The following is a 20,673-nucleotide window of genomic DNA, read 5'->3' on the forward strand; positions in this document are numbered from 1 at the left end:
AGGATCACAAGGCTTTTCTATTGCGGTTTGAGGGGGATGATTGGGATCGGCAGATGTTGTCAAGGGGTACGTACTTTCATGATTAGATGCAGACTAGAGCAGCTGACTGATACAATACGATACTCAAACCACAGGTAATGGCACGGCATTGATATTGGATAGTTTCGTGAAACTGACCATAGAAAATGCCTCATGCGGTGCGAACTCGAGTTTAACGCGAACAACATATGTACAATATCCGAGCTTCGATTCCGTTGAATCACGGTGCTGAAGCTTGTAGACATTTCTCGGTTTCGGGAGTCGGATAAGCAGGAATTAGCCTCATATTCAGTCCCTCAAGTACTTAGACGATACTGGGCAGAGTCTTGCTATCTACCTGAAGTTACCACGGGTCTTGTGCATAACAGATGGCGGGGTTCTGGTGGAAGAATGTCGTGCTTTCACTTCCTGTCTCTCATTCTTAGGTGTACAATGGCTCTAGTGTGATATGCTTGTAAACGATATAAACTGCCTGGTACCATGCCCTTTCCTGGATCAGACCTTGTCTCACTAGTGCGAATTCGTTCTTAATGTTCCGGAGGACCCTCAACATATAACAGGTTCGCGTCTGCCTGGAGAAGGAACCCTGGAGTTGATCTGGCCATATTAACTCTATCCATACAAGTCTCCAACAGCAACATATGCGTCTCGAGCAAATCGCGATGCTCTGCTACATTTCCCTCGAGGTAAGATCAAGATAAATATCGTCTCCCCTGGCCTTATCTGTATGTCCTGCCCTTCAAGGCAACAAGGCAGATGTCGTGGAGACTGTAGGCTGGAAGTGCGTACTGTAGTTGCTCCACATAGGGTGCTGCTAACGGCCTGAGCGTCGTTAGATGCATCGTCTGGGATCCGCTAACAACCTTGATGATCGGAGACGGACTCGTTGCCAGAATCTCTGGGCTTGTTGCTTGTTGGTCCTGTGCTCTGCAGTAATATGCGCTATTAAAGTATCGAGATCTCAATTCCTCGAACAGAAAGACAAAAGCGGCCCTTGCTAATTAGTTAGAGTGCTGTATGGATGTTAAGTCCTTGCCCCTCGTGCATCGAGTGGCCTTTGCTATCATCACCAGTCCTCTCTAACCTCGGCGCTTGTTGGTGCCCATGCTAGAGTTGACAATAACGACGACAAGTGTTCAGGCAAAGCCTGTATCTGGACTCCGTATCCTTGCTCTAGATGCAACGTGCTGTGGAAGGGATGTCAAAAGCTCACTCTTACCAGTTCGACAGACTGGCATGTCGAACCTGGCGAAAAGAGTGAGATTGATGAGACAAAAAAGCTAACAACCCTGATCCTCAATGCGTTGCAGAGGGGTTGACTTTGATAAAGCGGAAGTCATTGGCTGGCTTGTCCCGCAACTTGGCGCGCGATGGCTGTTGTGTAACCACGAAAGTCTTTGTAGCGAGGTCAAGGTAGGAGTTGCACAGGCCAATCAAAGTCTTGATTTCATACATTCAGCGACGCAGGCCTTGCCAGCAAAGTTGACACAGTTTCGAAAGCGCTTTGTTAAACTGTCCTGCGGTGCTCTGATGTTCGCTCGATGTGAGTGATACTGAGCAAGCATACGCATGAGGTGAGAACGCAGGCTGATGAATGAGACGCTGAGTGCGCAGCTGGGGTTGGGTAGGGGCCACAAGGATTGGTCAATGAGCCTTGTAGGTAATGTTAAAAAGCTCACTCTCATATCCGAAAATGGCGGTTCAAATGAGTGACGAGTTCTTGCCTCTCGTATAAGTCAACTCAACAACATAGACTATGTGGTAAAAGTAAAAGCAAGACAGCTTTAAGCTGTAGATATGGAGTCAAAGAACTTCATACCTCAAGTTGACAACAGCCCAAGGACAACAGACCCCTGATGCTGCAAGCACACATCTCCTTGTTCCTGGTACTTGCTAGTGCACTTGAGCCCAACAGGCGTAAGAAACGTAACCCAATGGCAGGTCTAGGATCTCATCAGGTTGGGTGGTGAAACCTGGCATCAATGCAATTTCGACTACCGATGCTGGGTCACGGGTAGACGGGAGACTCGATGACAACGGCGCGGCGATTTGAAAACTGCAATCAATCAACCGATGGAGAACGGATGGTGGGCGAACCCTGAAGAATGCAGGCAAGGATATTTACTTGCACTACTGTAATATCAGGCCGCTTGCAGCACACTTTGCAGCGTCGTGCAGACAAAGATGGTCCACTACGTGAAGCCAGAGTTCATCACAAATTGCTTACCAAACTATTGATAGAGAGTTTGGTGGAAGACTGACGCCAGCCTTTCACATATGTGTTCGATATCCGCCGGCTTCAAGTTGCAGCGTAGTGTAGTATCGACTGGGGCTGGCGATGGATTTGACTATCAGTTCGAAACTGTTGGGTTCAAGAACAAGAGCAATTAGTTAACTGGAAAAGGATTGCTCGAGGCTCGTCACAATAGTCAGCTTCACGAAGAACAAGAAAGTGAGAAGCAGTATCCGTAATGTGAGAAATTTACCCAACACTTGTCAATGAAGTTCAAATCTGGGCAGGAACAACCTGCAGCTTTTGTTCTGCATTCCTATTCCTGCTGTATCCGTAATTTTTTTTTATTCATACAACGTGGAGGGAGCAACACCTGGTAGAGAGGCTATTGAGGAGTCAATAATACAGGTGCATGTAGTATATCTCCGGCATTACGCTTTGTAGAGCATACACCAAACCTTCAACGTAACTTGTACGGTACCTCGTGTTATCATGCTCATGTCCGGTAAGCTTTAGATGTGGAACCCATCACGTCCACCGTCCCTGGTCTTACCCTGGTTCCGTGTCCTCATTCGTCGCCTGGTCTCTTCTCATCTCTCACCCAACGCGTTCTTTTCTTTTTACGACACAAGAAGAGGGAGAGAGCGAGAACCTTGAAAGTCAGCACTAAAGAGCCACAGACACCGAAAAGCCACTTTCGCCATCCTTTTGCCGTCGTCTCTCCATCGCTGAGTCCCTCAAGACCCCTTGAAAACCGCCGAAGTCGACACTCTCCCGTCCCAGGCGAAAGAAAAAAGTCGATCAACCAAACCAGACCATTCCCAGAAGTTGGTATCTGGTACCACCACGCCGCACGCCGAGGCCTTTTTCAGCCCAGCCAGCCAAGCCCAAGCAAGTCTAAGCCCAGCCCAGTCCACGCAACTGTGTGATTCATCCGTGTCGTGCATTTTTTAATGCTACAATCGCCATTGTTTGGTTGACTGACCGTGGATCCCTTCAGCTTATCTGGTTTTGGCTTTGCTGCCCTGGTAGCCTGGTAGTGTGTACCTTACCTAGCTAGCTGCCCGTCCTCGTCGCCCCCATAGCTGCCTATCCTCGTTCATCGATCACTCACCATCCTAATATTCCACTACCTTACCTTACGAAACGTGGACACCTACGGCCCGTCTCCGCTTCCCTACGCCGCGCCTACCTCTCCTAGAAACCGGTCGCGCCCGTTCGTCTGCTGTCCGAACTCGCACCCGTCCGTCCTTCGTCACTCACAATACCTACCTTACCAACTTATTACGCGACAAGGCCACCCACCCCATCCAAAAAGGAGCTTTCTCTCTGTACGTCCAGACGTACTACGCACACGATTCAAACCGCAGTCACAATGGGTAAGTTGAAGATGTTTCTTGCTTGATTCCTCGTATCGCGGTTTTATATCATGCGCGGTCATTGCTGCTCTTTATATCACCGTGGTTGGCCATAGACACACGCGTCTGCGCCCATCGAGGCAACGTGCGTGCCGTTCCTTTGCCGTCTCTGCTCGACAGTACTGTACCCATTGCCCTCAATGGCCCTCGAGGCTCGGCGGACTCTGGCAGTAGTCGGCTGTCCCAACCTGTCTATCGTACCCGGAGCCTGATTGAGCCCGAGTCTATCCATGATCTGAGCATCCTCATCCCAAAGCCTGAACACAACAGATCTGGAGCGTCCTCTCAAGCCTTGTCTGTTGCTGCTGTGTCTTGCATCGTTTGTTGTTGTATCTGCGCATGCGCTCCCACTCCTTGGAGTGTCTTCATCAATCAATGTGATACCACCTCTTGCTTGATGCAGCCTCGGAGGTCCCCCATTCCACTCCAACAGACCTCTCCAGCCGCCTCTTCTTTCTCGCGTCGTCTTTCCCCATCCATTGCATTGCATTATCGAGCCCCCTTACCTGCATCTTCCGCCAAGGTCCACTCGACTCTGCCACCACCCCTCCACTAGAGAGGTTGACCTCGTCTGGTTACCTCAACCAAGCTACCCTCACTCCCTGTTATTTCAACCACTCTTCCTCTCCTCACCATTTTCCACCGTTGCGCATCTTACGCAGAGGTTTATCCTTTCTTGACTTTTTCCCATTCTGACGCTCACCTTTCTATAGCTGATTCCGGTGATACTTATCGACCCGTAAGTAACCTATGTTCATTTCTGACTTACTTTCAACCTTGCCTCGAGCTGCGCTGCTTGTTGAGATTACCTGTCTGTTGGCGCAATTGGCTTTATCGCCGTGCCGAGTTTGTGCGCTCCCCCGCGCTTGTTGATGTTGCGATCTTCGGTCGCCGCTTCGGTCGTTTGGCCTCTGCTACCCGAGCACCTTGATCGCAGCATCAATATTAGAAAGAAGCTCGCATTAGCTCCTTTCATCCGAGATCGGCCGTCGCGGCGCGCTTTAATTACCGTTGCACTTTCCCATTCAAGATGTCAGGAAACATTTGATTGGAGAGGCAGGCGTATGGCACTGCTCTTCTTGGCCAACGGCTACCGTCTTGCCAGTTGACAGTGCCAGCGGCTGCGGGCAGTTGCAGTGATTCAAACTCAACTTCGCGCGCACACTTGATTTATCCGAAATATCTCAGTCCAACAAAACCCTCCGTCTACACAGCACCAGCGCTCTCTATCTCACCACAATTGCACCTTAGCATGGAATCACAACTTGTACTTTTACCTGCTAACAAGCTCAAGCGTGAGAGGTCACGATCTCCGCGCAGACGATCCAGAAGCCCTGATAGGTCACATCGACGCCGCTCCTACTCTCCTCGCAGCCGATCAGGAAGCCGGGACGAATATCGACGAAACCGTGATCGCTCGCCCATGACTAGCACAGGCGCACCAGGTGGAGGACAAAGTGCTGGATACGGTGGACAGGCACCGCATCGATCTTACGAAGAAAGAGCCGTTGCTCGAGAACAAATGATGAATAATATTCGCGAAACCTCCCAACAGGACCGCCGAGTCTACGTCGGCAACCTCTCGTACGATGTCAAGTGGCACCATCTCAAGGACTTCATGAGACAGGGTGAGGCTTTCAATGCCGCGGAATGCAGGTGGAACAAATGGGACTGACGAAATGGTATAGCTGGAGAGGTGCTCTTTGCCGACGTACTCTTGCTTCCCAATGGAATGTCGAAGGTGGGCTTCATCGCATGATTTTCTTTTCCCTTGGTTGGCTTTCCTTTGTGGCTCTTCATTCCCTCTTAGCATTTCTGGATGGTTGGGTTGACGGGTGGGACGTTGTCCTTGGTTAATTGTAGGGATGCGGGTAAGTTGATTTCCTCCACGAAGTCTATGGCATTGCTAACCTATCCAGTATTGTGGAATATGCTACTCGGGAGCAAGCCCAAGCGGCTGTTGCCACGCTCAGCAACCAGAACCTCATGGGTCGTCTAGTCTACGTGCGTGAGGTAAGTCAAAACTTCGAAGTTGGGCATGGGCATCTTGTTGACAGAATCTGAAGGACCGAGAAGCCGAACCTCGATTCATCGGAGCAACTGGCGGAAACCGTGGCGGCTTCGGCGGCGCCGGCGGTGGTGGTATGCCCGGTGGCTTCAACCCTGGATACGGCGGCGGCGCACCTGGTGGTGGTGCTGGAGGTGGCGGCCGTCAGATCTATGTGGCCAACGTTTGTTCAACCCCGATTTGTCTGTAAGTTGTGGATGTGTGTTGACATGCAGTAGCTTCCTTTCAATGTTGGCTGGCAGGATTTGAAGGACTTGTTCCGTCAAGCAGGTATGTCTTGATTCTTCTCACTTGAACACATGATTGGGCGCGGTTGGATCTAATCGTTATATAGCCCGAAACGGCGCCGTGATTCGAGCTGATGTACACATCGGACCTGATGGTCGCCCTAAGGGTTCTGGCATTGTCGTCTTTGAAAGCCCAGATGATGCCCGCAACGCCATTCAGCAGTTCAACGGCTATGACTGGCAAGGCCGTGTTATTGAAGTCCGCGAGGACCGCTATGCCGGCAGTGGACCTGGCATGGGCTTCGGTGGCCGAGGTGGCTATGGCGGTGGCATGCGCGGAGGATTTGGAGGAGGATTTGGTGGCCGCGGTGGTTTTGGCGGAGGACGTGGTGGTTTCGGAGGCGGCTTTGGTCGTGGAGGCTTCGGTGGAGGTGCTCCTGGCGGCCCAGGTTTCGAGCCCCCTGCCAGCTCCGTCCCTCCCAACCCTTTCACTGATTTTGCTACCGCCGGCACCGAGAGGGGAGAAATCATCTACGTTCGCAACGTGAGACTTTCCCATATTTCCTACCCGTTTGTTCCTATACTAATCTCATACAGTTACCCTGGTCGACTAGCAACGACGACCTGGTTGAGCTGTTCACCACCATCGGAAAGGTCGAGCAAGCTGAGATCCAGTACGAGCCTAGTGGTCGTTCTCGTGGTACTGGCGTGGTTCGATTCGATTCAGCCGAGACCGCGGAGACTGCCATTGCCAAGTTTCAAGGCTACCAGTATGGTGGCCGTCCTCTCAATCTGAGCTTTGTGAAGTATCTGAACCAGGGCGGAAACGACGTCATGGACACAGATCCCCACGGCGGATTGACCCAGGATCAGATCATGTAAGAGGAGGACGTTCATTTGCACTGAACTTCATGCAGCTATGTTTCGGTCGACTTTTGTCTTGGCGGCGGCGACCGTCTGCATCTACACACAACGCTTTTTATATCTGGTTGTTTTGTTTTTTTGGTACTTTTCGTTTTCCACATGAGCAGCAAAAGTTGGGGTTTATCAACGGTGGAATCTTAACTCACGGATAGGGGGTCGAAGTCACTATCACCTTGGAGAATAAGTCGATGACTTAGTCTCCAATAAGCTGGGAGCGAGGGAGGATTTATGATGGGCTTACCATACAGAACCGAATGACCCCACCGTTGACACCCAGATGACCGGTCCAACGCACGCGGTTATCAAGTATAGGGTTGCTCATTGTCAATGAAGGAAAAGATGGCTGTTGGCTTCTCAGGAAACAACAGAACTCTACTTAGAATGTATGTCGAGTAATCATGCGAAGGTTTTTAAGAACGATGGCAGGTGGTCTTGGTGAAGGGGAGCGTAGGACTTCAACGGACATGCGTAGCGTCTTGGGGCATGAAAGTCCGCTGGCCGGGCAACGACATAAGTGAAGGTGAAGGTGAAGGTGAAGGTGAAGGTGAAGGTGAAGGCAATGGTAAAGGTAAAGGTAAAGGTAAAGATCAAGGTAAAACATAGTCACATAAAACTGCATGGTGAATGTCGGCGTCGGGGTAATTTGGTATAGTTGGTTCAAACGTACATGAGGACGATAAGTACTGCCTGGGCCATGCTTTCGAAGCCCTGGCTTGGAGATGATGCGCTGCCGTCTTGTTCGCTATCAGGGTCATATCGACCTGAAGTTGACATGCACTCTTCCAAGCAGCAATAACCTATGACCTAGAGAGGGATCGAGATCCAACGCTGAGGGTATGCAATTTCGGTTCCCAAGTCTACAGACTCGCATGTTGATGTGACAAGTCTCCACCTATTGCCAACCTCGTTCTCTCAGTATGCAAGTCGACAATTGGGAAGTTCAGAATCAAGGGTGAAAGGAATTTGCTAGTTCCCGGAACTTGGACAACAGGCCCCTGACGGTGAGTGTTCGGAAGGTACAAGAATGAACGTTGCCGAGACAAGCGGGCTCGAAAAATAAGAGGTCCGATAGTCTTCGGCCACCAGCATCGAGCCAAGATTTGATGAAAGTAAGTGTTTGTCTCACACGAGGGTAGTCGAGCTCGTGGCCTCTTGAATTTGTTAGTGTTCCAAGCCGGATCATCAACTTGCCGTAACCTAAGAGCTCCTTCGATCGACATCTGCCAAGCTCATAGTCATTCCTCCTCAAAGCTCAAAGTGCTACCCATTCTAGCCATTCTCCCTATTCTCCCTTGCCCAGCCCCATTACTCGTTGGGCAAGTGCCTTGCTGTGCTGCGCAATTACCTTTTGATCCAGATCAACGTGTAATCAACCAATAGCGGAGGTTGTTGTTTAAGCTTCGAAATAAGCTTGTCTTAGCGATCTTCTTGCGCCGGAAGCTGGCGCATCCGTGGTCCTACTCCTCATCGATGCCAAGACGCCTTGGCAGCCTTACTTTTGACAGAGGAAAATAACGAGTACTCAGAGTAGGTTGAAGCTTTGCCAGATGCACTATCTAGTACGTACCAAGTCTGGGCTGACGGAGGTGGTCGTTCGCCAATATTAACCGGTGCAGAGCTACACGGGAGCTATGTCCACCATTGCATCTCGTATACGTAACCTTTTTAAGAAAGCATCTCCCATTGACCAGATAGATCCGTTATTGTGTGTTGTTTGGTAGATCAAGATCCCTTGGCGTCGCTCTGCTGTGTGGCTGTGTGACAGGTTAGCTCAACCCCAAGATGCTTGGTAAGTCATCCCAATAAGTTCTGTATGAGGTGTCGCTCAGGCACCTTGGAAAGAATACGGCTTGGCTCATACGTTGCATGCGGTCGAATACCTCGGTGATATCTCCCTACATCGTTTGATTACCATGGCATACCTGCGCACCGAACTATTCTACTTGGCGACTTGTTAGTCGGAACCCTTGGTGTATGTTACCATGGATTAGAGGCTTGCCAGGGGCCTCACGATACTACGAACCAATACTGTAATGACGTTGTTACAATGCGCCCAATCTAGGTGTTGTTGAGCCGTCATCGTGTACTGAATTGTCTATAAAACATCTACTCTCTTCGCTGAAATTCTTCACCAGTCTCATCAGTATTCACTCGCAGAGCAACTTTACACCCTAATCTGTAATACCATTCCTCTGTCCTACATTTTCAGCCCAATCCACTGCAAACATGAAATTCTCTCTCTTTGCCGTTGCTCTCAGCACCCTCGCTGCTGCCTCGCCAACTCCTGACATGGAGCATGAGAAGCGCGTCCTTGGTCTCCTTAAGCCTAAGGGTGGCATCCCTTTCACTTTCACTTCTATCTGGGAAATTCTTGCTACCCCTGATCAGGTTGTTGATGCAGACAACAAGTACACTGGCGGACTGAAGGGCAGCAAGGGCCTCTTCAAGTTTGGCATCAACTCTAACGAGGATGTCATCTGCTATAACATCACCTTGTATGGCTTCCGAGGTGACTACCAGTCTCCCGCCAACACTGCCACCCACATCCACGAGGCTGTCAAGGGCAAGTCTGGGCCTCCACGGTAAGTCGATGACGCAGGCCTGTACACAATTGGAGCTATGAAACGCTGACTTTGTATTAGTATCGCCTTCCCCAACCCCGTCGGCGACGAGAAGAGCCGCAACGCTGTCGGCTGTCTCCAGGGCCCATTCCGCACCGGTGTGATCCAGAACAGCCAAGACACTGGTGTAGGCTTCACTCTCAAACAGATCGAGAAGAACCCCGAGAAGTTCTTCGCCGACTCGCACTCCAGCCTTGCTGTTCCTGGCGCTTTCCGAGGACAGCTCAGCTCAGGCAAGGTGTGCTAAAGGGTTTAGCCCCTTTCCCAAACTTTGCTCGATTTGCCTAATGCGCATATGTTTCTGACGGAATTGGATTGTAATACAACTCCGTGTAATATTTACTCTTCCTTTTGTAGAAATAATTCAAAGTCATGGTGGCTTGGAGACGTGTTTGGGTATCGCATAACATGATAATTCATTAATCCATGATATAACCTTAACCTTTGATGCTTGACACCTCAGAATTTGAACTGTGAAAAGAGAATCGTTTATGCTGCAGCCTTCTTCTTCTTTGCCTTGGCCTTCTTCTTGCTCCTGTCTCTGGGCTTCAGGGCTGTCATGCCAGCCTTGCACACATCGGCATACCGCACGTAGAAAGCCTCCAGATCCTCGGGGTTGACGACTGTTGAAAGCTTGGCTTTGTTAGAGCGATCCTTCTTGCCCTTGCCATTTGTTGCCCTGATGATGAGGGGCAGAGGCTTGCCAGGGTGAATATCCGGAGAGGGCTCCTCTTCTGAGGGACTGGGGATGCCCTGACCGTATGTGACTGAGAGTTTTCTTAGCGGAATGAGAGACAGGGCTGATATCAATACTTACGTCGCTTCTGGCTCAAGTAGATGGCGCCATGGTCGCTGCCCTTGCGATGATTGAAGAGCTCACCCAACTTGGCGAAGAACTGTCATGATGTCAGAAACAAAGCTGCTAGACAATCGTTCGGGTCTCTCTTCAGATAGAGAAGGGAATGTAGACTCACCTCGTCATGGCTCATATGAGAGTCAGCCATAGTGATGGGGTATGAGACTGTCAAAAGACGATGTATATTAAGAGATGAGTGTTAGCCTACCAATATTGAGGTTGACATTGTGCCCCGCCATCATGTCCGGGGCTCAAGTGTGGCGTACCAGGCTGTGGCAGCAGGTTGTTCGTGGCTTACCTCGGGCGGTGAGATCGATACCTGAGTTTTAGTGAAAGACTCACCAGCACTCAGGTACCCCTGAGTCTCTTGAAATGTGAAGGTATTTTCTGCCGGCAGAATATATTTTCTGTTCAGCATCATCTTCAAACTAATAGAACAGACTCAAAATATTCAGTTTGTATGAATCTAATCTTAAAGGATAACTCGCATTAATGATCTGATTCATCTGCAATTCTCAGACCACCATTGCGACAAAAAGTTCCAGAAGATATCGCCGAATCGCAATACTCATCATTGACCGCCTGCTAAATTAGGCACAACCATCGTCAAAGATCCAGGATCGTTGCTTAAAATTCAGTCAACCTCAGGATTGTAACCCTGGGGCAACACGGCGCTACCCTTCCACTATACTTCCGGCAAGATGACGTCCGCACCAGAGCTTCAACAGAAGCTCTTCAAGCGTATGGGCTTGGACGTTCCAGAACCCAAACCACAGCGCAATGGACCTAGGAGATCGGGACAGCAGCTGTCAAGAAAAGAGCAACGAAAAGCGCAACGGGTACAGAAGCGAACTCACGTCTACGCAAGAGCAACTCCACAGCGACCACAACATATAAATCATGCTCAGAGAAGATCAAACACAACGCAGAGGAAGGAACAGGCGAACAAACCTCAGTCACGACCTCCAAAGCAGATTAGCGATGATGAAGATGATCTCGAAGACGAGGATGAGGACGATGCTGGAGAAATTTCGTTGGACGAAGACGATGATTTGGATGACCTGATGGACGACGAAGAAGACGACGAAGAAGATGAAGATGAGGAAGAGGAAAAGAACACAAAAGCTAAGAGTGGGAAGAAGGGTGTTTCGAAGGCCGTGCAGGAGAGACTGGCCCAGGACGACGCCGAGATTGAGGCCTTTGAGCGAAAGCTAGGTATCAAGAAGGGACGAAAATCACTACCTCAGTCTTTCAAGCAGGATGGCCTTGGCGATCTTCTAGGGGACCTTAGCGGCGAAGAAGACGTCAGCGACAACGACAATGACAACAAAAAGAGGAAAAGTGAATATGATGATTGGCTGGCATCAAAGCGAAGAAAGACAGTAGAACCTGCAGGTCGACAAAAGGTCCGCGACATGTCTGAAGATGAGGAAGGAGATGAGGATATGGGTTTGGACGACGAATCTGGAGATGAAGACGAAGACATGGACCTCATGGATGAAGACGATGAAGATGGAGGTGACTTTGATAATGAGTCATTCGGCGGTTTCGACGACGACGAGGGTGATGCTGCAGACAACACTCCAGCTCAACCGCGACAGAGAGAGAACCCCTATGTCGCGCCCACTACTGGAGTCACGGTTGCGAAATACGTCCCTCCTTCATTACGCAGAGCCGCAAACTCAGAAGAGGAGCGCAAAAGTCGACTAAGGAAACAAGTTCAAGGTTTGATCAATCGTCTTACAGATGCCAACATCTTGTCCATTGTCAAGTCTGTGGAGGAGCTTTACCAAAACAATGCACGTGGTGATGTGACAGATGTTATGACGGATGCGATCATGGCTCAAATTTGCAAGCCGGAGAGCCTCCCTGATCAGTTCTTCGTCCTCACCGGTGGATTTGCCGCTGCTATTTACCGACTTATTGGATCGAGTTTTGGTTCAGTATTAATCCGCCGTATCGTGGAAGATTTTGGCGGTCACTATGAGCAAGCGAGCAAGGAACAAAACGCTGAATCTGCTATTCAAAAGGAAGCCTCGAATATCTTGACACTGCTTTCACAACTTTACGTGTTTGAGGTTGTCACTTGCAAGATCATCTTTGATTACATGGAGAGACTTCTCAGCGACCTCAATGAGATCAACGTGGAACTTCTTCTGCGAATATGCCGCATGGCTGGCCGAATGTTGAAGCAGGATGATCAGCAATCGCTGAAGCACGTCTCTGGCGTTCTTAACCAGTCCGTCTCAAAAGTGGGCTACAGCAATATCTCGGCTCGCACAAAGTTCATGGTTGAAACCATCACCGACCTAACCAAGGGCAAAAAGAAGGCCCGAGGCTTGGACTTTACTGTCGTCTCAGAACATGTACAACGCATGAAGAAGCGTCTTGGTGAGCTCAAGTCTCAATCGCGACGGCTCGATGGCCTTGCTCCTATGGGCGTAGGCTTGGTCGACATAGAGGGAGCTGAGACACGAGGCAAATGGTGGTTGGTTGGTGCCAGTGTACCAACAACTCTCCTAGATAAAAGCAAAAAGGGGCATGTATCTGATGCTGAAATGAGCGATCATGAGGACATGGATATCGTTTTGCCTGATTACCCAAAGAAGGCTCGCGCTCAAGGTTTGAGTGGAACGGCCCAGCATATGCGACTGGGATGAAGTCCTCCAAGTCAACCTCCGAACAGTCTGGACTTTATGCCGCGATCTGGGCTCCTACATGCTAACCCGCAAGCCCATCGCAAGCGGCCATCGCGGAAGCATCATCAACGTTGCGTCCCTCGTCAGCTTTCAAGGCGGTCTTACGGTTCCGGCGTATGCAGCAGCAACAGCCGAATCAGGTTTGCGATCCAAGATCGATTATGGAAGATCTTCAGGAGTCTCGGAGAATCCATGTTCGGCGAAGCTCCTGAGGAGGATGAGTCGGCTGATGCTGAGCGCATGAAAGATGAGAGACGCATCACTAATGTGGCCAAGTTCTATGCGGCACTTGTTGCGGATGGAACACTGAATATCGCCATCTTGAAGCCTCTAGAACTTCCTGAGGCGAACCACTGGACATCAATGTTTGTTCAGCTATTCATACTTGCCCTTCTGAAGGAATGCAGGAGCAAGAAAAAGGGCCCAGAGGAAGATATCAAGCTGGAGAAGATCTTTGGTGCTGCCCGAGACTTACCAGGCTTAGCTGCCGGAATACATTGGATGCTACGGAAGAAGGTCCGGAAGACGAAATTGGTCAGCGCAAAGGAGTTGAAAAAGCTGGAGGGCGTTGGCGAGAAGGCGCAGATTATTGTGCGCCCAGCGGCAATAGAAGTGTAGGATATGGATAAGAGTCATAGATAGTCAGGGAGGCGACAATATTACAAAGTTCCTCGGCCTGGTTCAGTCCAGAGTCCAGACTCATGATGTTTATTAGCAATCATCTCGGTGAACCGGCGATGTACTCCGTATGTGAGCGGCTTTATCTTCCAGTGACGTCGGCATCCCGAGGGGCAATTAACGTCCGGCGACCGGGTAGGAACGGGACACGCCGGGTCCTCGGAGGTGCAAGAGACGGGATAAGCTGTGGTTGGGGGCGACATCAGTCTTTGGGGAGAACAGTTTCGGCGTGCGTTGGGACGAAATGCCCGAATTCCCAGGCAAGACTTAGCGTGAACCACCACTGAAACCGGGAATGGATACAAAAGTTGGAGATACAATGCAATGCCATTCGACAACGGGGCCGGAGATATATGTCCAGGGGGCGGTGTTCTCCAACAGGACCTAGCAAAAGCTTTACAGGGCACGCGGAGGGGAGGTGAGGGTGCTGTAGGTGGCTCCCTCACCGAAGAAACGACCAATCGTGTCAACGTGTCGGCTGACGTCCAGGAAAAAATTACCTGATAAACGGGCGGGCTTCTCTTTGCCGAAGCTCCCTGTAGTGCATTACAGTGCTTTACCTTACTGGACTGACTGCCCTGTGCTTTTTAGACGGGCGAGCTTTGTTGCGGCAACGCCTCAACCTCAACCTCGTCGACTTTTTCTACCTCATCCTCCCCCTTCCTCTCCACAATCCTTCTGTCCTCCATTGTCTTTCCCACACAACCCACATCATGCTTTCCAGTCGTTTAATATCACGAGCTGTTGCTCGCCCGGCTTTCCAGAAGTCTACGTACGTTTATACCACCGTGCGCTTTGCGACGAATGGGTCCAGGAGAAGCTTGTTTAAGCCCGCTTCTGTTGGGACCAATCCGTCATCGAGGGGAAAATGGCTCGTCGACTAACAATGTTTCTTCCTGATCGATAGGCTCCCCAGCGTTGTCGCTTCCTCTTCGCTGTCGCGATTCAGCCGTGGATATGCCTCTTCAGCTGGTATGTTACCTCCGAGCTCGTCGGAACACCACCCCGAACAACCCGCTGACCGGAATTTCTTGCAGAAGAGAAGGATCTCGTTGTTATCGGTGGCGGCGTTGCTGGCTACGTCGCTGCTATCAAGGCTGGACAGGAGGGCATGAAGGTTGGTTTTATACGGATACGATCAAGCGGACAGAATTGGCTGACCAGATCTTTTCATCTCATATAGGTTACCTGCATTGAGAAGCGTGGCTCCCTCGGCGGTACCTGCTTGAACGTCGGCTGCATTCCCTCAAAATCTCTCCTCAACAACTCGCATCTCTACCACCAGATCCTCCACGACACCAAGGCCCGCGGTATCGAGGTCGGCGAGGTCAAGCTTAACCTGGCCAACTTCATGAAGGCCAAGGAGACCTCCGTCAGCGGTCTCACCAAGGGTATCGAGTACCTCTTCAAGAAGAACGGCGTTGAGTACATCAAGGGTGCTGGTTCTTTCGTCAACGAGCACGAGATCAAGGTCGACCTCAACGAGGGCGGTGAGACCAGCGTTCGCGGCAAGAACATCCTTATTGCTACTGGTTCCGAGGCCACTCCTTTCCCCGGTCTTGAGATCGACGAGAAGCGCGTCATCACCAGCACTGGTGCTATCGCCCTTGAGCAGGTCCCTGAGACCATGACCGTCATTGGTGGTGGTATCATTGGTCTTGAGATGGCCTCCGTCTGGTCTCGACTTGGCTCCAAGGTCACCATTGTCGAGTTCCTCGGCCAGATTGGTGGCCCAGGTATGGACACTGAGATCGCCAAGAACACCCAGAAGATCCTCAAGAAGCAGGGTCTTGAGTTCAAGCTCAACACCAAGGTTGTCAGCGGTGACAAGTCTGGCGACAAGGTCAAGCTCGAGGTTGACTCCGCCAAGGGTGGCAAGCCCGAATCTGTATGTGTATCAAATCCTATGTTTTGCTTACAGTTCTAACAAACATATCTAGATCGAGTCCGACGTCGTCCTCGTTGCCATTGGTCGACGACCCTACACCGGCGGCCTCGGCCTTGAGAACATTGGCCTCGAGGCTGACGACCGCGGCCGTGTCATCATTGACTCCGAGTACCGAACCAAGATCCCCCACATCCGATGTGTTGGTGATGTCACCTTCGGCCCCATGCTTGCCCACAAGGCTGAGGAGGAGGCTGTTGCCGTTGTCGAGTACATCAAGAAGGGTTACGGCCATGTCAACTATGGTGCCATTCCCTCCGTTATGTACACTCACCCCGAGGTCGCCTGGGTCGGCCAGAGCGAGCAGGACCTGAAGAACCAGAACATCCCTTACCGAGTCGGAACCTTCCCCTTCGTTGCCAACTCCCGAGCCAAGACCAACCAGGACACTGAGGGTATGGTCAAGATGCTCGCTGACCCCGAGACTGACCGCATTCTCGGTGTTCACATCATCGGCCCCAACGCTGGTGAGATGATCGCTGAGGGTACTCTGGCTCTCGAGTACGGTGCTTCCAGCGAGGATATCGCCCGAACCTGCCACGCCCATCCCACACTTGCCGAGGCCTTCAAGGAGGCTGCCATGGCCACCCACGCCAAGGCCATCCATTTCTAAGCAATGCTTGAACGGTCGAAACTGGTTGGATAAGTTGCTGGGTGCCAATGGCTACAGATGGGTCAAATTGGTACCAGCAGGTCTCTTCTGTGCTCTTTGCGGCGAGAATGGACACTCTTGAATGCATAGACTTGATAGCGCGTCTGTAGTCGCCGAGAACATAACAAAAAAGATGACACAGGGTCAAGAGGAGGCCTCGCAAGGATAGTGCGAACGGGATAGAGCCCGGGGCATCTCGGACTCTGGGTTGTGTAAACTAGTAATAATTCTTTCTGTTCAAGCATGATGTATGGAAATCACACGGCAAGATGCGTTGCTTGCGTTCCAAGATTATTAGTTGAGTTCGCAATGCGTGAAAGAAGAATACAAATTATATGATCAATAACTCAAAGTCTATCTTTCGAATTGACTGGCTAAGCCTTTAACTCTTTTACAAAACTTGATTTACAAACTTAGTCAGGGCAAGCTTTAGATCAAAGTATCCAAAAACTGTGTAACATGGAGAACAAGAACTAGGAAAGAGATAGGTGGCTAAGACCAGCACTCCATTCAGATATTATTCTCATTTTCTCGAACCTATTAGTCAAACCTCTAGTCGTTACTCGAATGAGTCGAATACGAATTCGAGAATGCGTATCGAATACTTTCGACTGACGCAGGCCCCTCGAGAGACACTAGACCCGAACCCGTTTGCAACGGTGGGTTTGCAAGGTTGTTCAAGTCGAAAGGTTCTTGCGAGGGGATACACCAGATCAGCTCATTCTCGACCAGGAGCCAGCTAGGGATCTGGCTACCGCTGAGGAATATGAAAATAGGTAGTTGATATTCTTCAAACCCCCTTATTATTATCGACCCTTTTCAAGTTGTAGCTGGCAGTGAAAGCATCAACTGACTTACGCTGTTGTGAGTGATGGAGAATGCAAAACATCTGAGCTCACCAATCGGCGAATACGGGTTCTTAGGAACCCGAGGACCTTCACAATAACGGAAATACGGATGTCAATCGTTGTCACTGATCAAAAGCAACATGGTATTGGTGATCCATGGTGCTTTGCTCTGCATATCTCCACCAGGTTGGAGATCCTGTGTCTCGATTGAGTAACCGCTGCCTATATCTAATTTTGGTGCCTAGATTCAGGAACAGAGACTTACGTATGGAGCGAGCCTTTTGTGACAGGAATTGCTGAAATCAGGGACCTAGGAATGTATGAGATGGAAGCTTGTAAGTCAATGTTGACAAGGGACCTTTGTTTTGAGGTTTCCAACTGGTGGCGGGGTAAATCATTACCTGTCTATCCCCAATTCCACTTGAGCCCCTCCGTTACAGCGGAGAGATTGGGCCATTTTGAAGAAGTGAGGTGTGTTACCAGCTGCGCCGCTCCACCACTGCCGGTGCTAGGAAATGGCACGCACTTCGCTGAAAGGACTGATAAGATGCGGTGAATTGAGCTGCATATGATTCGACCTCAAGCTTAAATCGGCCCCTTTTTAACTTAAACATTTAAATCTTGAATACTCCCACATTCATCCCTCGCTTGGAGACACCCAGCCCTGGACAATTCTGTTGTTTGGTGCAGCAGAGTCCTCCACATTCTTTCTGGCAGTTTTGTTGTCTGTTTTTGCCTCTGTTTCAATCTGTCCTTCGCTATGGCCCATAGCGCTATCGTTACAGGCCTGCCGCCTCTGGCAGGTAATGCACCTGAGAAGACACCGAAGCTTATGACCAGGGACGAGATTGAAGCCTTGATTGCTGAAGGCAAGCATGTCGCTATATTCCATAACCAGGTCATCAAGATGGATGCTTGGATGCCCTATCACCCCGGAGGTGACAAGGCTATGCTTCACATGGTGGGCAAGGATGCTTCTGATGAAATCGATGCGTAGGCCACAAGCAAATCCAGCGTCTAGAGGGTCAATGCTAATCCGATGACTAGTCTACACTGTTTCGAGACACGCCAGAAAGTCCTGCGCTATCGCATCGGTCGAATTGAAGGGACTTGGGAGAACTTCCTGCCGCCTATCCAGGGAGGCGTTTACCGTACAGACGAAGAGATCGAACGAGCTAATGCCGAGGGCGAACCCCACAAAGACCAAGACTCGAGCGCTCCGTCAACTCGTGTCCCATCACCAGTCTTCGACGAGGAAGAGACCGCCGGAGTAAGACAGCGAAAGACCAACAAGAAGGATGGAGCTCGGGCGCCCTCGATATCATCTGCCTCCAGCGTAGAAGAGCCAGATCTAGATGGCATGTCGTATCTTGATACCATCACTCGCGAACATATCAGCCTCGACCTCGACAAGTACCCTCCTCCTGACAAGGAAACACAAGCCAAGATCGTTGCCAAATATCGCGAGCTCCACCAGAAGGTCTATGACACAGGGCTTTACAACTGCAACTACAAGGCCTATGGAATCGAATTCATTCGATACACTGCATTGGCGATCGGCTCAGCTTTCTGCCTCCGTCACGAATGGTACGCTCTAAGCGCCTTTCTCTTGGGCGCCCTTTGGCATCAACTCTCATTCACAGTCCATGATGCTGGGCATATGGGTATTACCCATAGCTACTTCATTGATTCTTGCATCGGAGCCCTGATCGCCGACTTTATGGGAGGTCTGTCGATAGGATGGTGGAAGCGCAACCACAACGTGCACCACGTTATCACCAATGCGCCGGAGCACGACCCTGATATTGAGCACATGCCTCTCTTTGCCGTCTCTCACCGTCTCCTAGGCAGCTTGAGATCAACATACTACGAGAGAGTCATGGCCTATGATGCTGTGGCAAAGGTTCTGCTTAGAGTTCAGGCCTGGACTTACTACCCGTTGCTTGCACTGGCTCGTTTCAACCTCTACCGACTCTCATGGGACCACCTCATCATGGGCCGAGGTCCAAAGAAGGGACCTGGCTTGGTTATCTGGTGGCTTGAGATCATTGGGCAGGTTTTCTTCTGGACCTGGTTCGGCTATGGTCTGGTATATAACCTTCTCCCTGACAACTGGACCCGATTCTACTTTGTCATGATCAGCAACATCACCGCCTCGCCTCTTCATGTTCAGATTGTCCTGTCTCACTTTGCCATGAGCACAGTTGAGCTGGGCCCTCAGGAGTCGTTCCCGCAGAGACAGCTCCGAACCACTATGGACATCGATTGTCCTGAGTGGCTTGACTTCTTCCATGGTGGTCTTCAGTTCCAGGTTATTCACCATCTCTTCCCTCGCGTACCCCGTCATAATCTGCGTGCGACACAGAAGCTCGTCCAGGAGTTCTGTGACGAGGTCAACATCCCTTACGCGTTGTATGGGTTCGCCAACGGCAACCAGCAGGTTATTGGAAGGCTGGCAGAGGTTTCCCGACAGGCGGCGATCCTTGCTAAGTGCCAGCAGGCGATTCAGAACGGTGACCTTTCAGGCCATCACCATTAGACGAAATACGACCGACAGACTGGCATTTTGCTGTATATATCTGTGCCAGTTTCTGCTTGCAAAATCGTCAAAAGTTTTGCTTAGATTAGACCGATGGGAACTGTCATGCTAGATCGTTTGCGAGGTATAATGATGAATTTATGAATGTTTCTGTCTCACTTTCTCTTCTTGTTGACAATCGTGATCTTGTCTTAGACATTGAGATGTATCACCTCCACAAAGTGTGGTTGTTGGCTAGGTTGGAAGCAAGCTCTGTTCTGTGCAGGACAGTCTGTGGGCAAGTCTTGGTCTAGAAGCTCATAAAGTCCGGAGTTGTGAGACTTGGGTTTGGATAAACAACAAGTGCCTCGCGTGTGCGACGGATAGTACAACCTGCGAGCATCGAATTTCTTGCTGGGCCATCTGGAGAATTGAGCTGGTTGATTTAGGTATTGGAGTAATGTATGGCTCTCTTCAGATGATAGAAGTTGTTTGGGCATCACAGGCTTGAGGCCTCTTATTAACCTCAGTGAGTCTGGGTCACATGGTGAGTTGTAAGCCGTAGTGATGAAATGTGCCCTTAGCCTCACCGAAGGAGTTCCTTTGAGGCTTTAGCATTGGGCAGATGAAGAACCGGGCTTGCCGCCCATCACATGGGCCAGTGGTGGTAGTTAAGTGACGTCGATTTGTCGCACGAGGGGTCGTCATGATGAGGGGCAGAAAGCATAAAGCCTGGAAGCGTTTTATTCTTGGACGCGTGCATATTTCATGAGAACGACATTTCGATCTTCATGCGGGTTGATTTGATTATGCATGTTCTAGAATGGACTTGTTATTGACACTGATGATGGTATAAGAGTAGACATGTATTGCTTTGGATTTTGATAGAGTTAGTGCAAGCCTCGTTCATGCAGGCAGCAAGCTGATAGAGTCAACGATTGATAGCA

The 20,673-nt window shown here is 50.3% G+C and overlaps 6 protein-coding genes across 16 annotated transcripts; 5 read left to right on the forward strand and 1 right to left on the reverse strand.

Moving 5' to 3' along the window:
• Positions 1-2,813: 2,813 nt before the first annotated feature.
• FOXG_08151 (uncharacterized protein) lies at positions 2,814-7,946 on the forward strand. Of its 10 annotated transcripts, XM_018386923.1 has the most exons (11): positions 2,889-3,163; positions 3,273-3,651; positions 4,404-4,429; positions 4,985-5,318; positions 5,379-5,431; positions 5,554-5,561; positions 5,610-5,703; positions 5,757-5,921; positions 5,977-6,028; positions 6,093-6,529; positions 6,583-7,887. In XM_018386923.1, the coding sequence occupies exons 2-11, from the start codon at positions 3,648-3,650 to the stop codon at positions 6,865-6,867; spliced, it is 1,458 nt and encodes a 485-aa protein (XP_018244133.1). In that variant the 5' UTR covers positions 2,889-3,163; positions 3,273-3,647; the 3' UTR covers positions 6,868-7,887. The 10 variants fall into 10 exon arrangements, with proteins under 10 accessions (XP_018244132.1, XP_018244139.1, XP_018244141.1 ...); XM_018386922.1 differs by having other exon boundaries at positions 2,814-3,651; positions 6,583-7,946; XM_018386924.1 differs by having other exon boundaries at positions 3,273-4,429; positions 6,583-7,946.
• A 1,043-nt stretch (positions 7,947-8,989) lies between these two features.
• Positions 8,990-9,979, forward strand: FOXG_08152 (uncharacterized protein). Its single transcript, XM_018386932.1, has 2 exons — positions 8,990-9,491; positions 9,552-9,979. Exons 1-2 carry the CDS (start codon positions 9,136-9,138, stop codon positions 9,775-9,777), a joined length of 582 nt encoding a protein of 193 aa, XP_018244142.1. The 5' UTR covers positions 8,990-9,135; the 3' UTR covers positions 9,778-9,979.
• On the reverse strand, positions 9,466-10,724 carry FOXG_08153 (signal recognition particle subunit SRP14). Its single transcript, XM_018386933.1, has 3 exons — positions 10,505-10,724; positions 10,348-10,426; positions 9,466-10,297 (listed from the first exon to the last, which is right to left on the reverse strand). The coding sequence occupies exons 1-3, from the start codon at positions 10,532-10,534 to the stop codon at positions 10,020-10,022; spliced, it is 387 nt and encodes a 128-aa protein (XP_018244143.1). The 5' UTR covers positions 10,535-10,724; the 3' UTR covers positions 9,466-10,019.
• A 215-nt stretch (positions 10,725-10,939) lies between these two features.
• Positions 10,940-13,784, forward strand: FOXG_08154 (uncharacterized protein). Its single transcript, XM_018386934.1, has 3 exons — positions 10,940-13,008; positions 13,049-13,199; positions 13,226-13,784. Exons 1-3 carry the CDS (start codon positions 11,088-11,090, stop codon positions 13,701-13,703), a joined length of 2,550 nt encoding a protein of 849 aa, XP_018244144.1. The 5' UTR covers positions 10,940-11,087; the 3' UTR covers positions 13,704-13,784.
• Positions 13,785-14,253: 469 nt separating this feature from the next.
• FOXG_08155 (dihydrolipoyl dehydrogenase) lies at positions 14,254-16,759 on the forward strand. 2 transcript variants are annotated; one of them, XM_018386935.1, is made up of 5 exons: positions 14,254-14,535; positions 14,671-14,735; positions 14,801-14,880; positions 14,947-15,651; positions 15,704-16,759. In XM_018386935.1, exons 1-5 carry the CDS (start codon positions 14,477-14,479, stop codon positions 16,319-16,321), a joined length of 1,527 nt encoding a protein of 508 aa, XP_018244145.1. In that variant the 5' UTR covers positions 14,254-14,476; the 3' UTR covers positions 16,322-16,759. The 2 variants fall into 2 exon arrangements, with proteins under 2 accessions (XP_018244145.1, XP_018244146.1); XM_018386936.1 differs by having other exon boundaries at positions 14,671-14,880.
• A 989-nt stretch (positions 16,760-17,748) lies between these two features.
• On the forward strand, positions 17,749-20,262 carry FOXG_08156 (uncharacterized protein). Its single transcript, XM_018386937.1, has 2 exons — positions 17,749-18,201; positions 18,256-20,262. Exons 1-2 carry the CDS (start codon positions 17,969-17,971, stop codon positions 19,745-19,747), a joined length of 1,725 nt encoding a protein of 574 aa, XP_018244147.1. The 5' UTR covers positions 17,749-17,968; the 3' UTR covers positions 19,748-20,262.
• Positions 20,263-20,673: the final 411 nt, after the last annotated feature.

The sequence above is a fragment of the Fusarium oxysporum genome, chromosome 4, assembly GCF_000149955.1.
Source record: "Fusarium oxysporum f. sp. lycopersici 4287 chromosome 4, whole genome shotgun sequence".
NCBI lineage: Eukaryota > Fungi > Ascomycota > Sordariomycetes > Hypocreales > Nectriaceae > Fusarium > Fusarium oxysporum.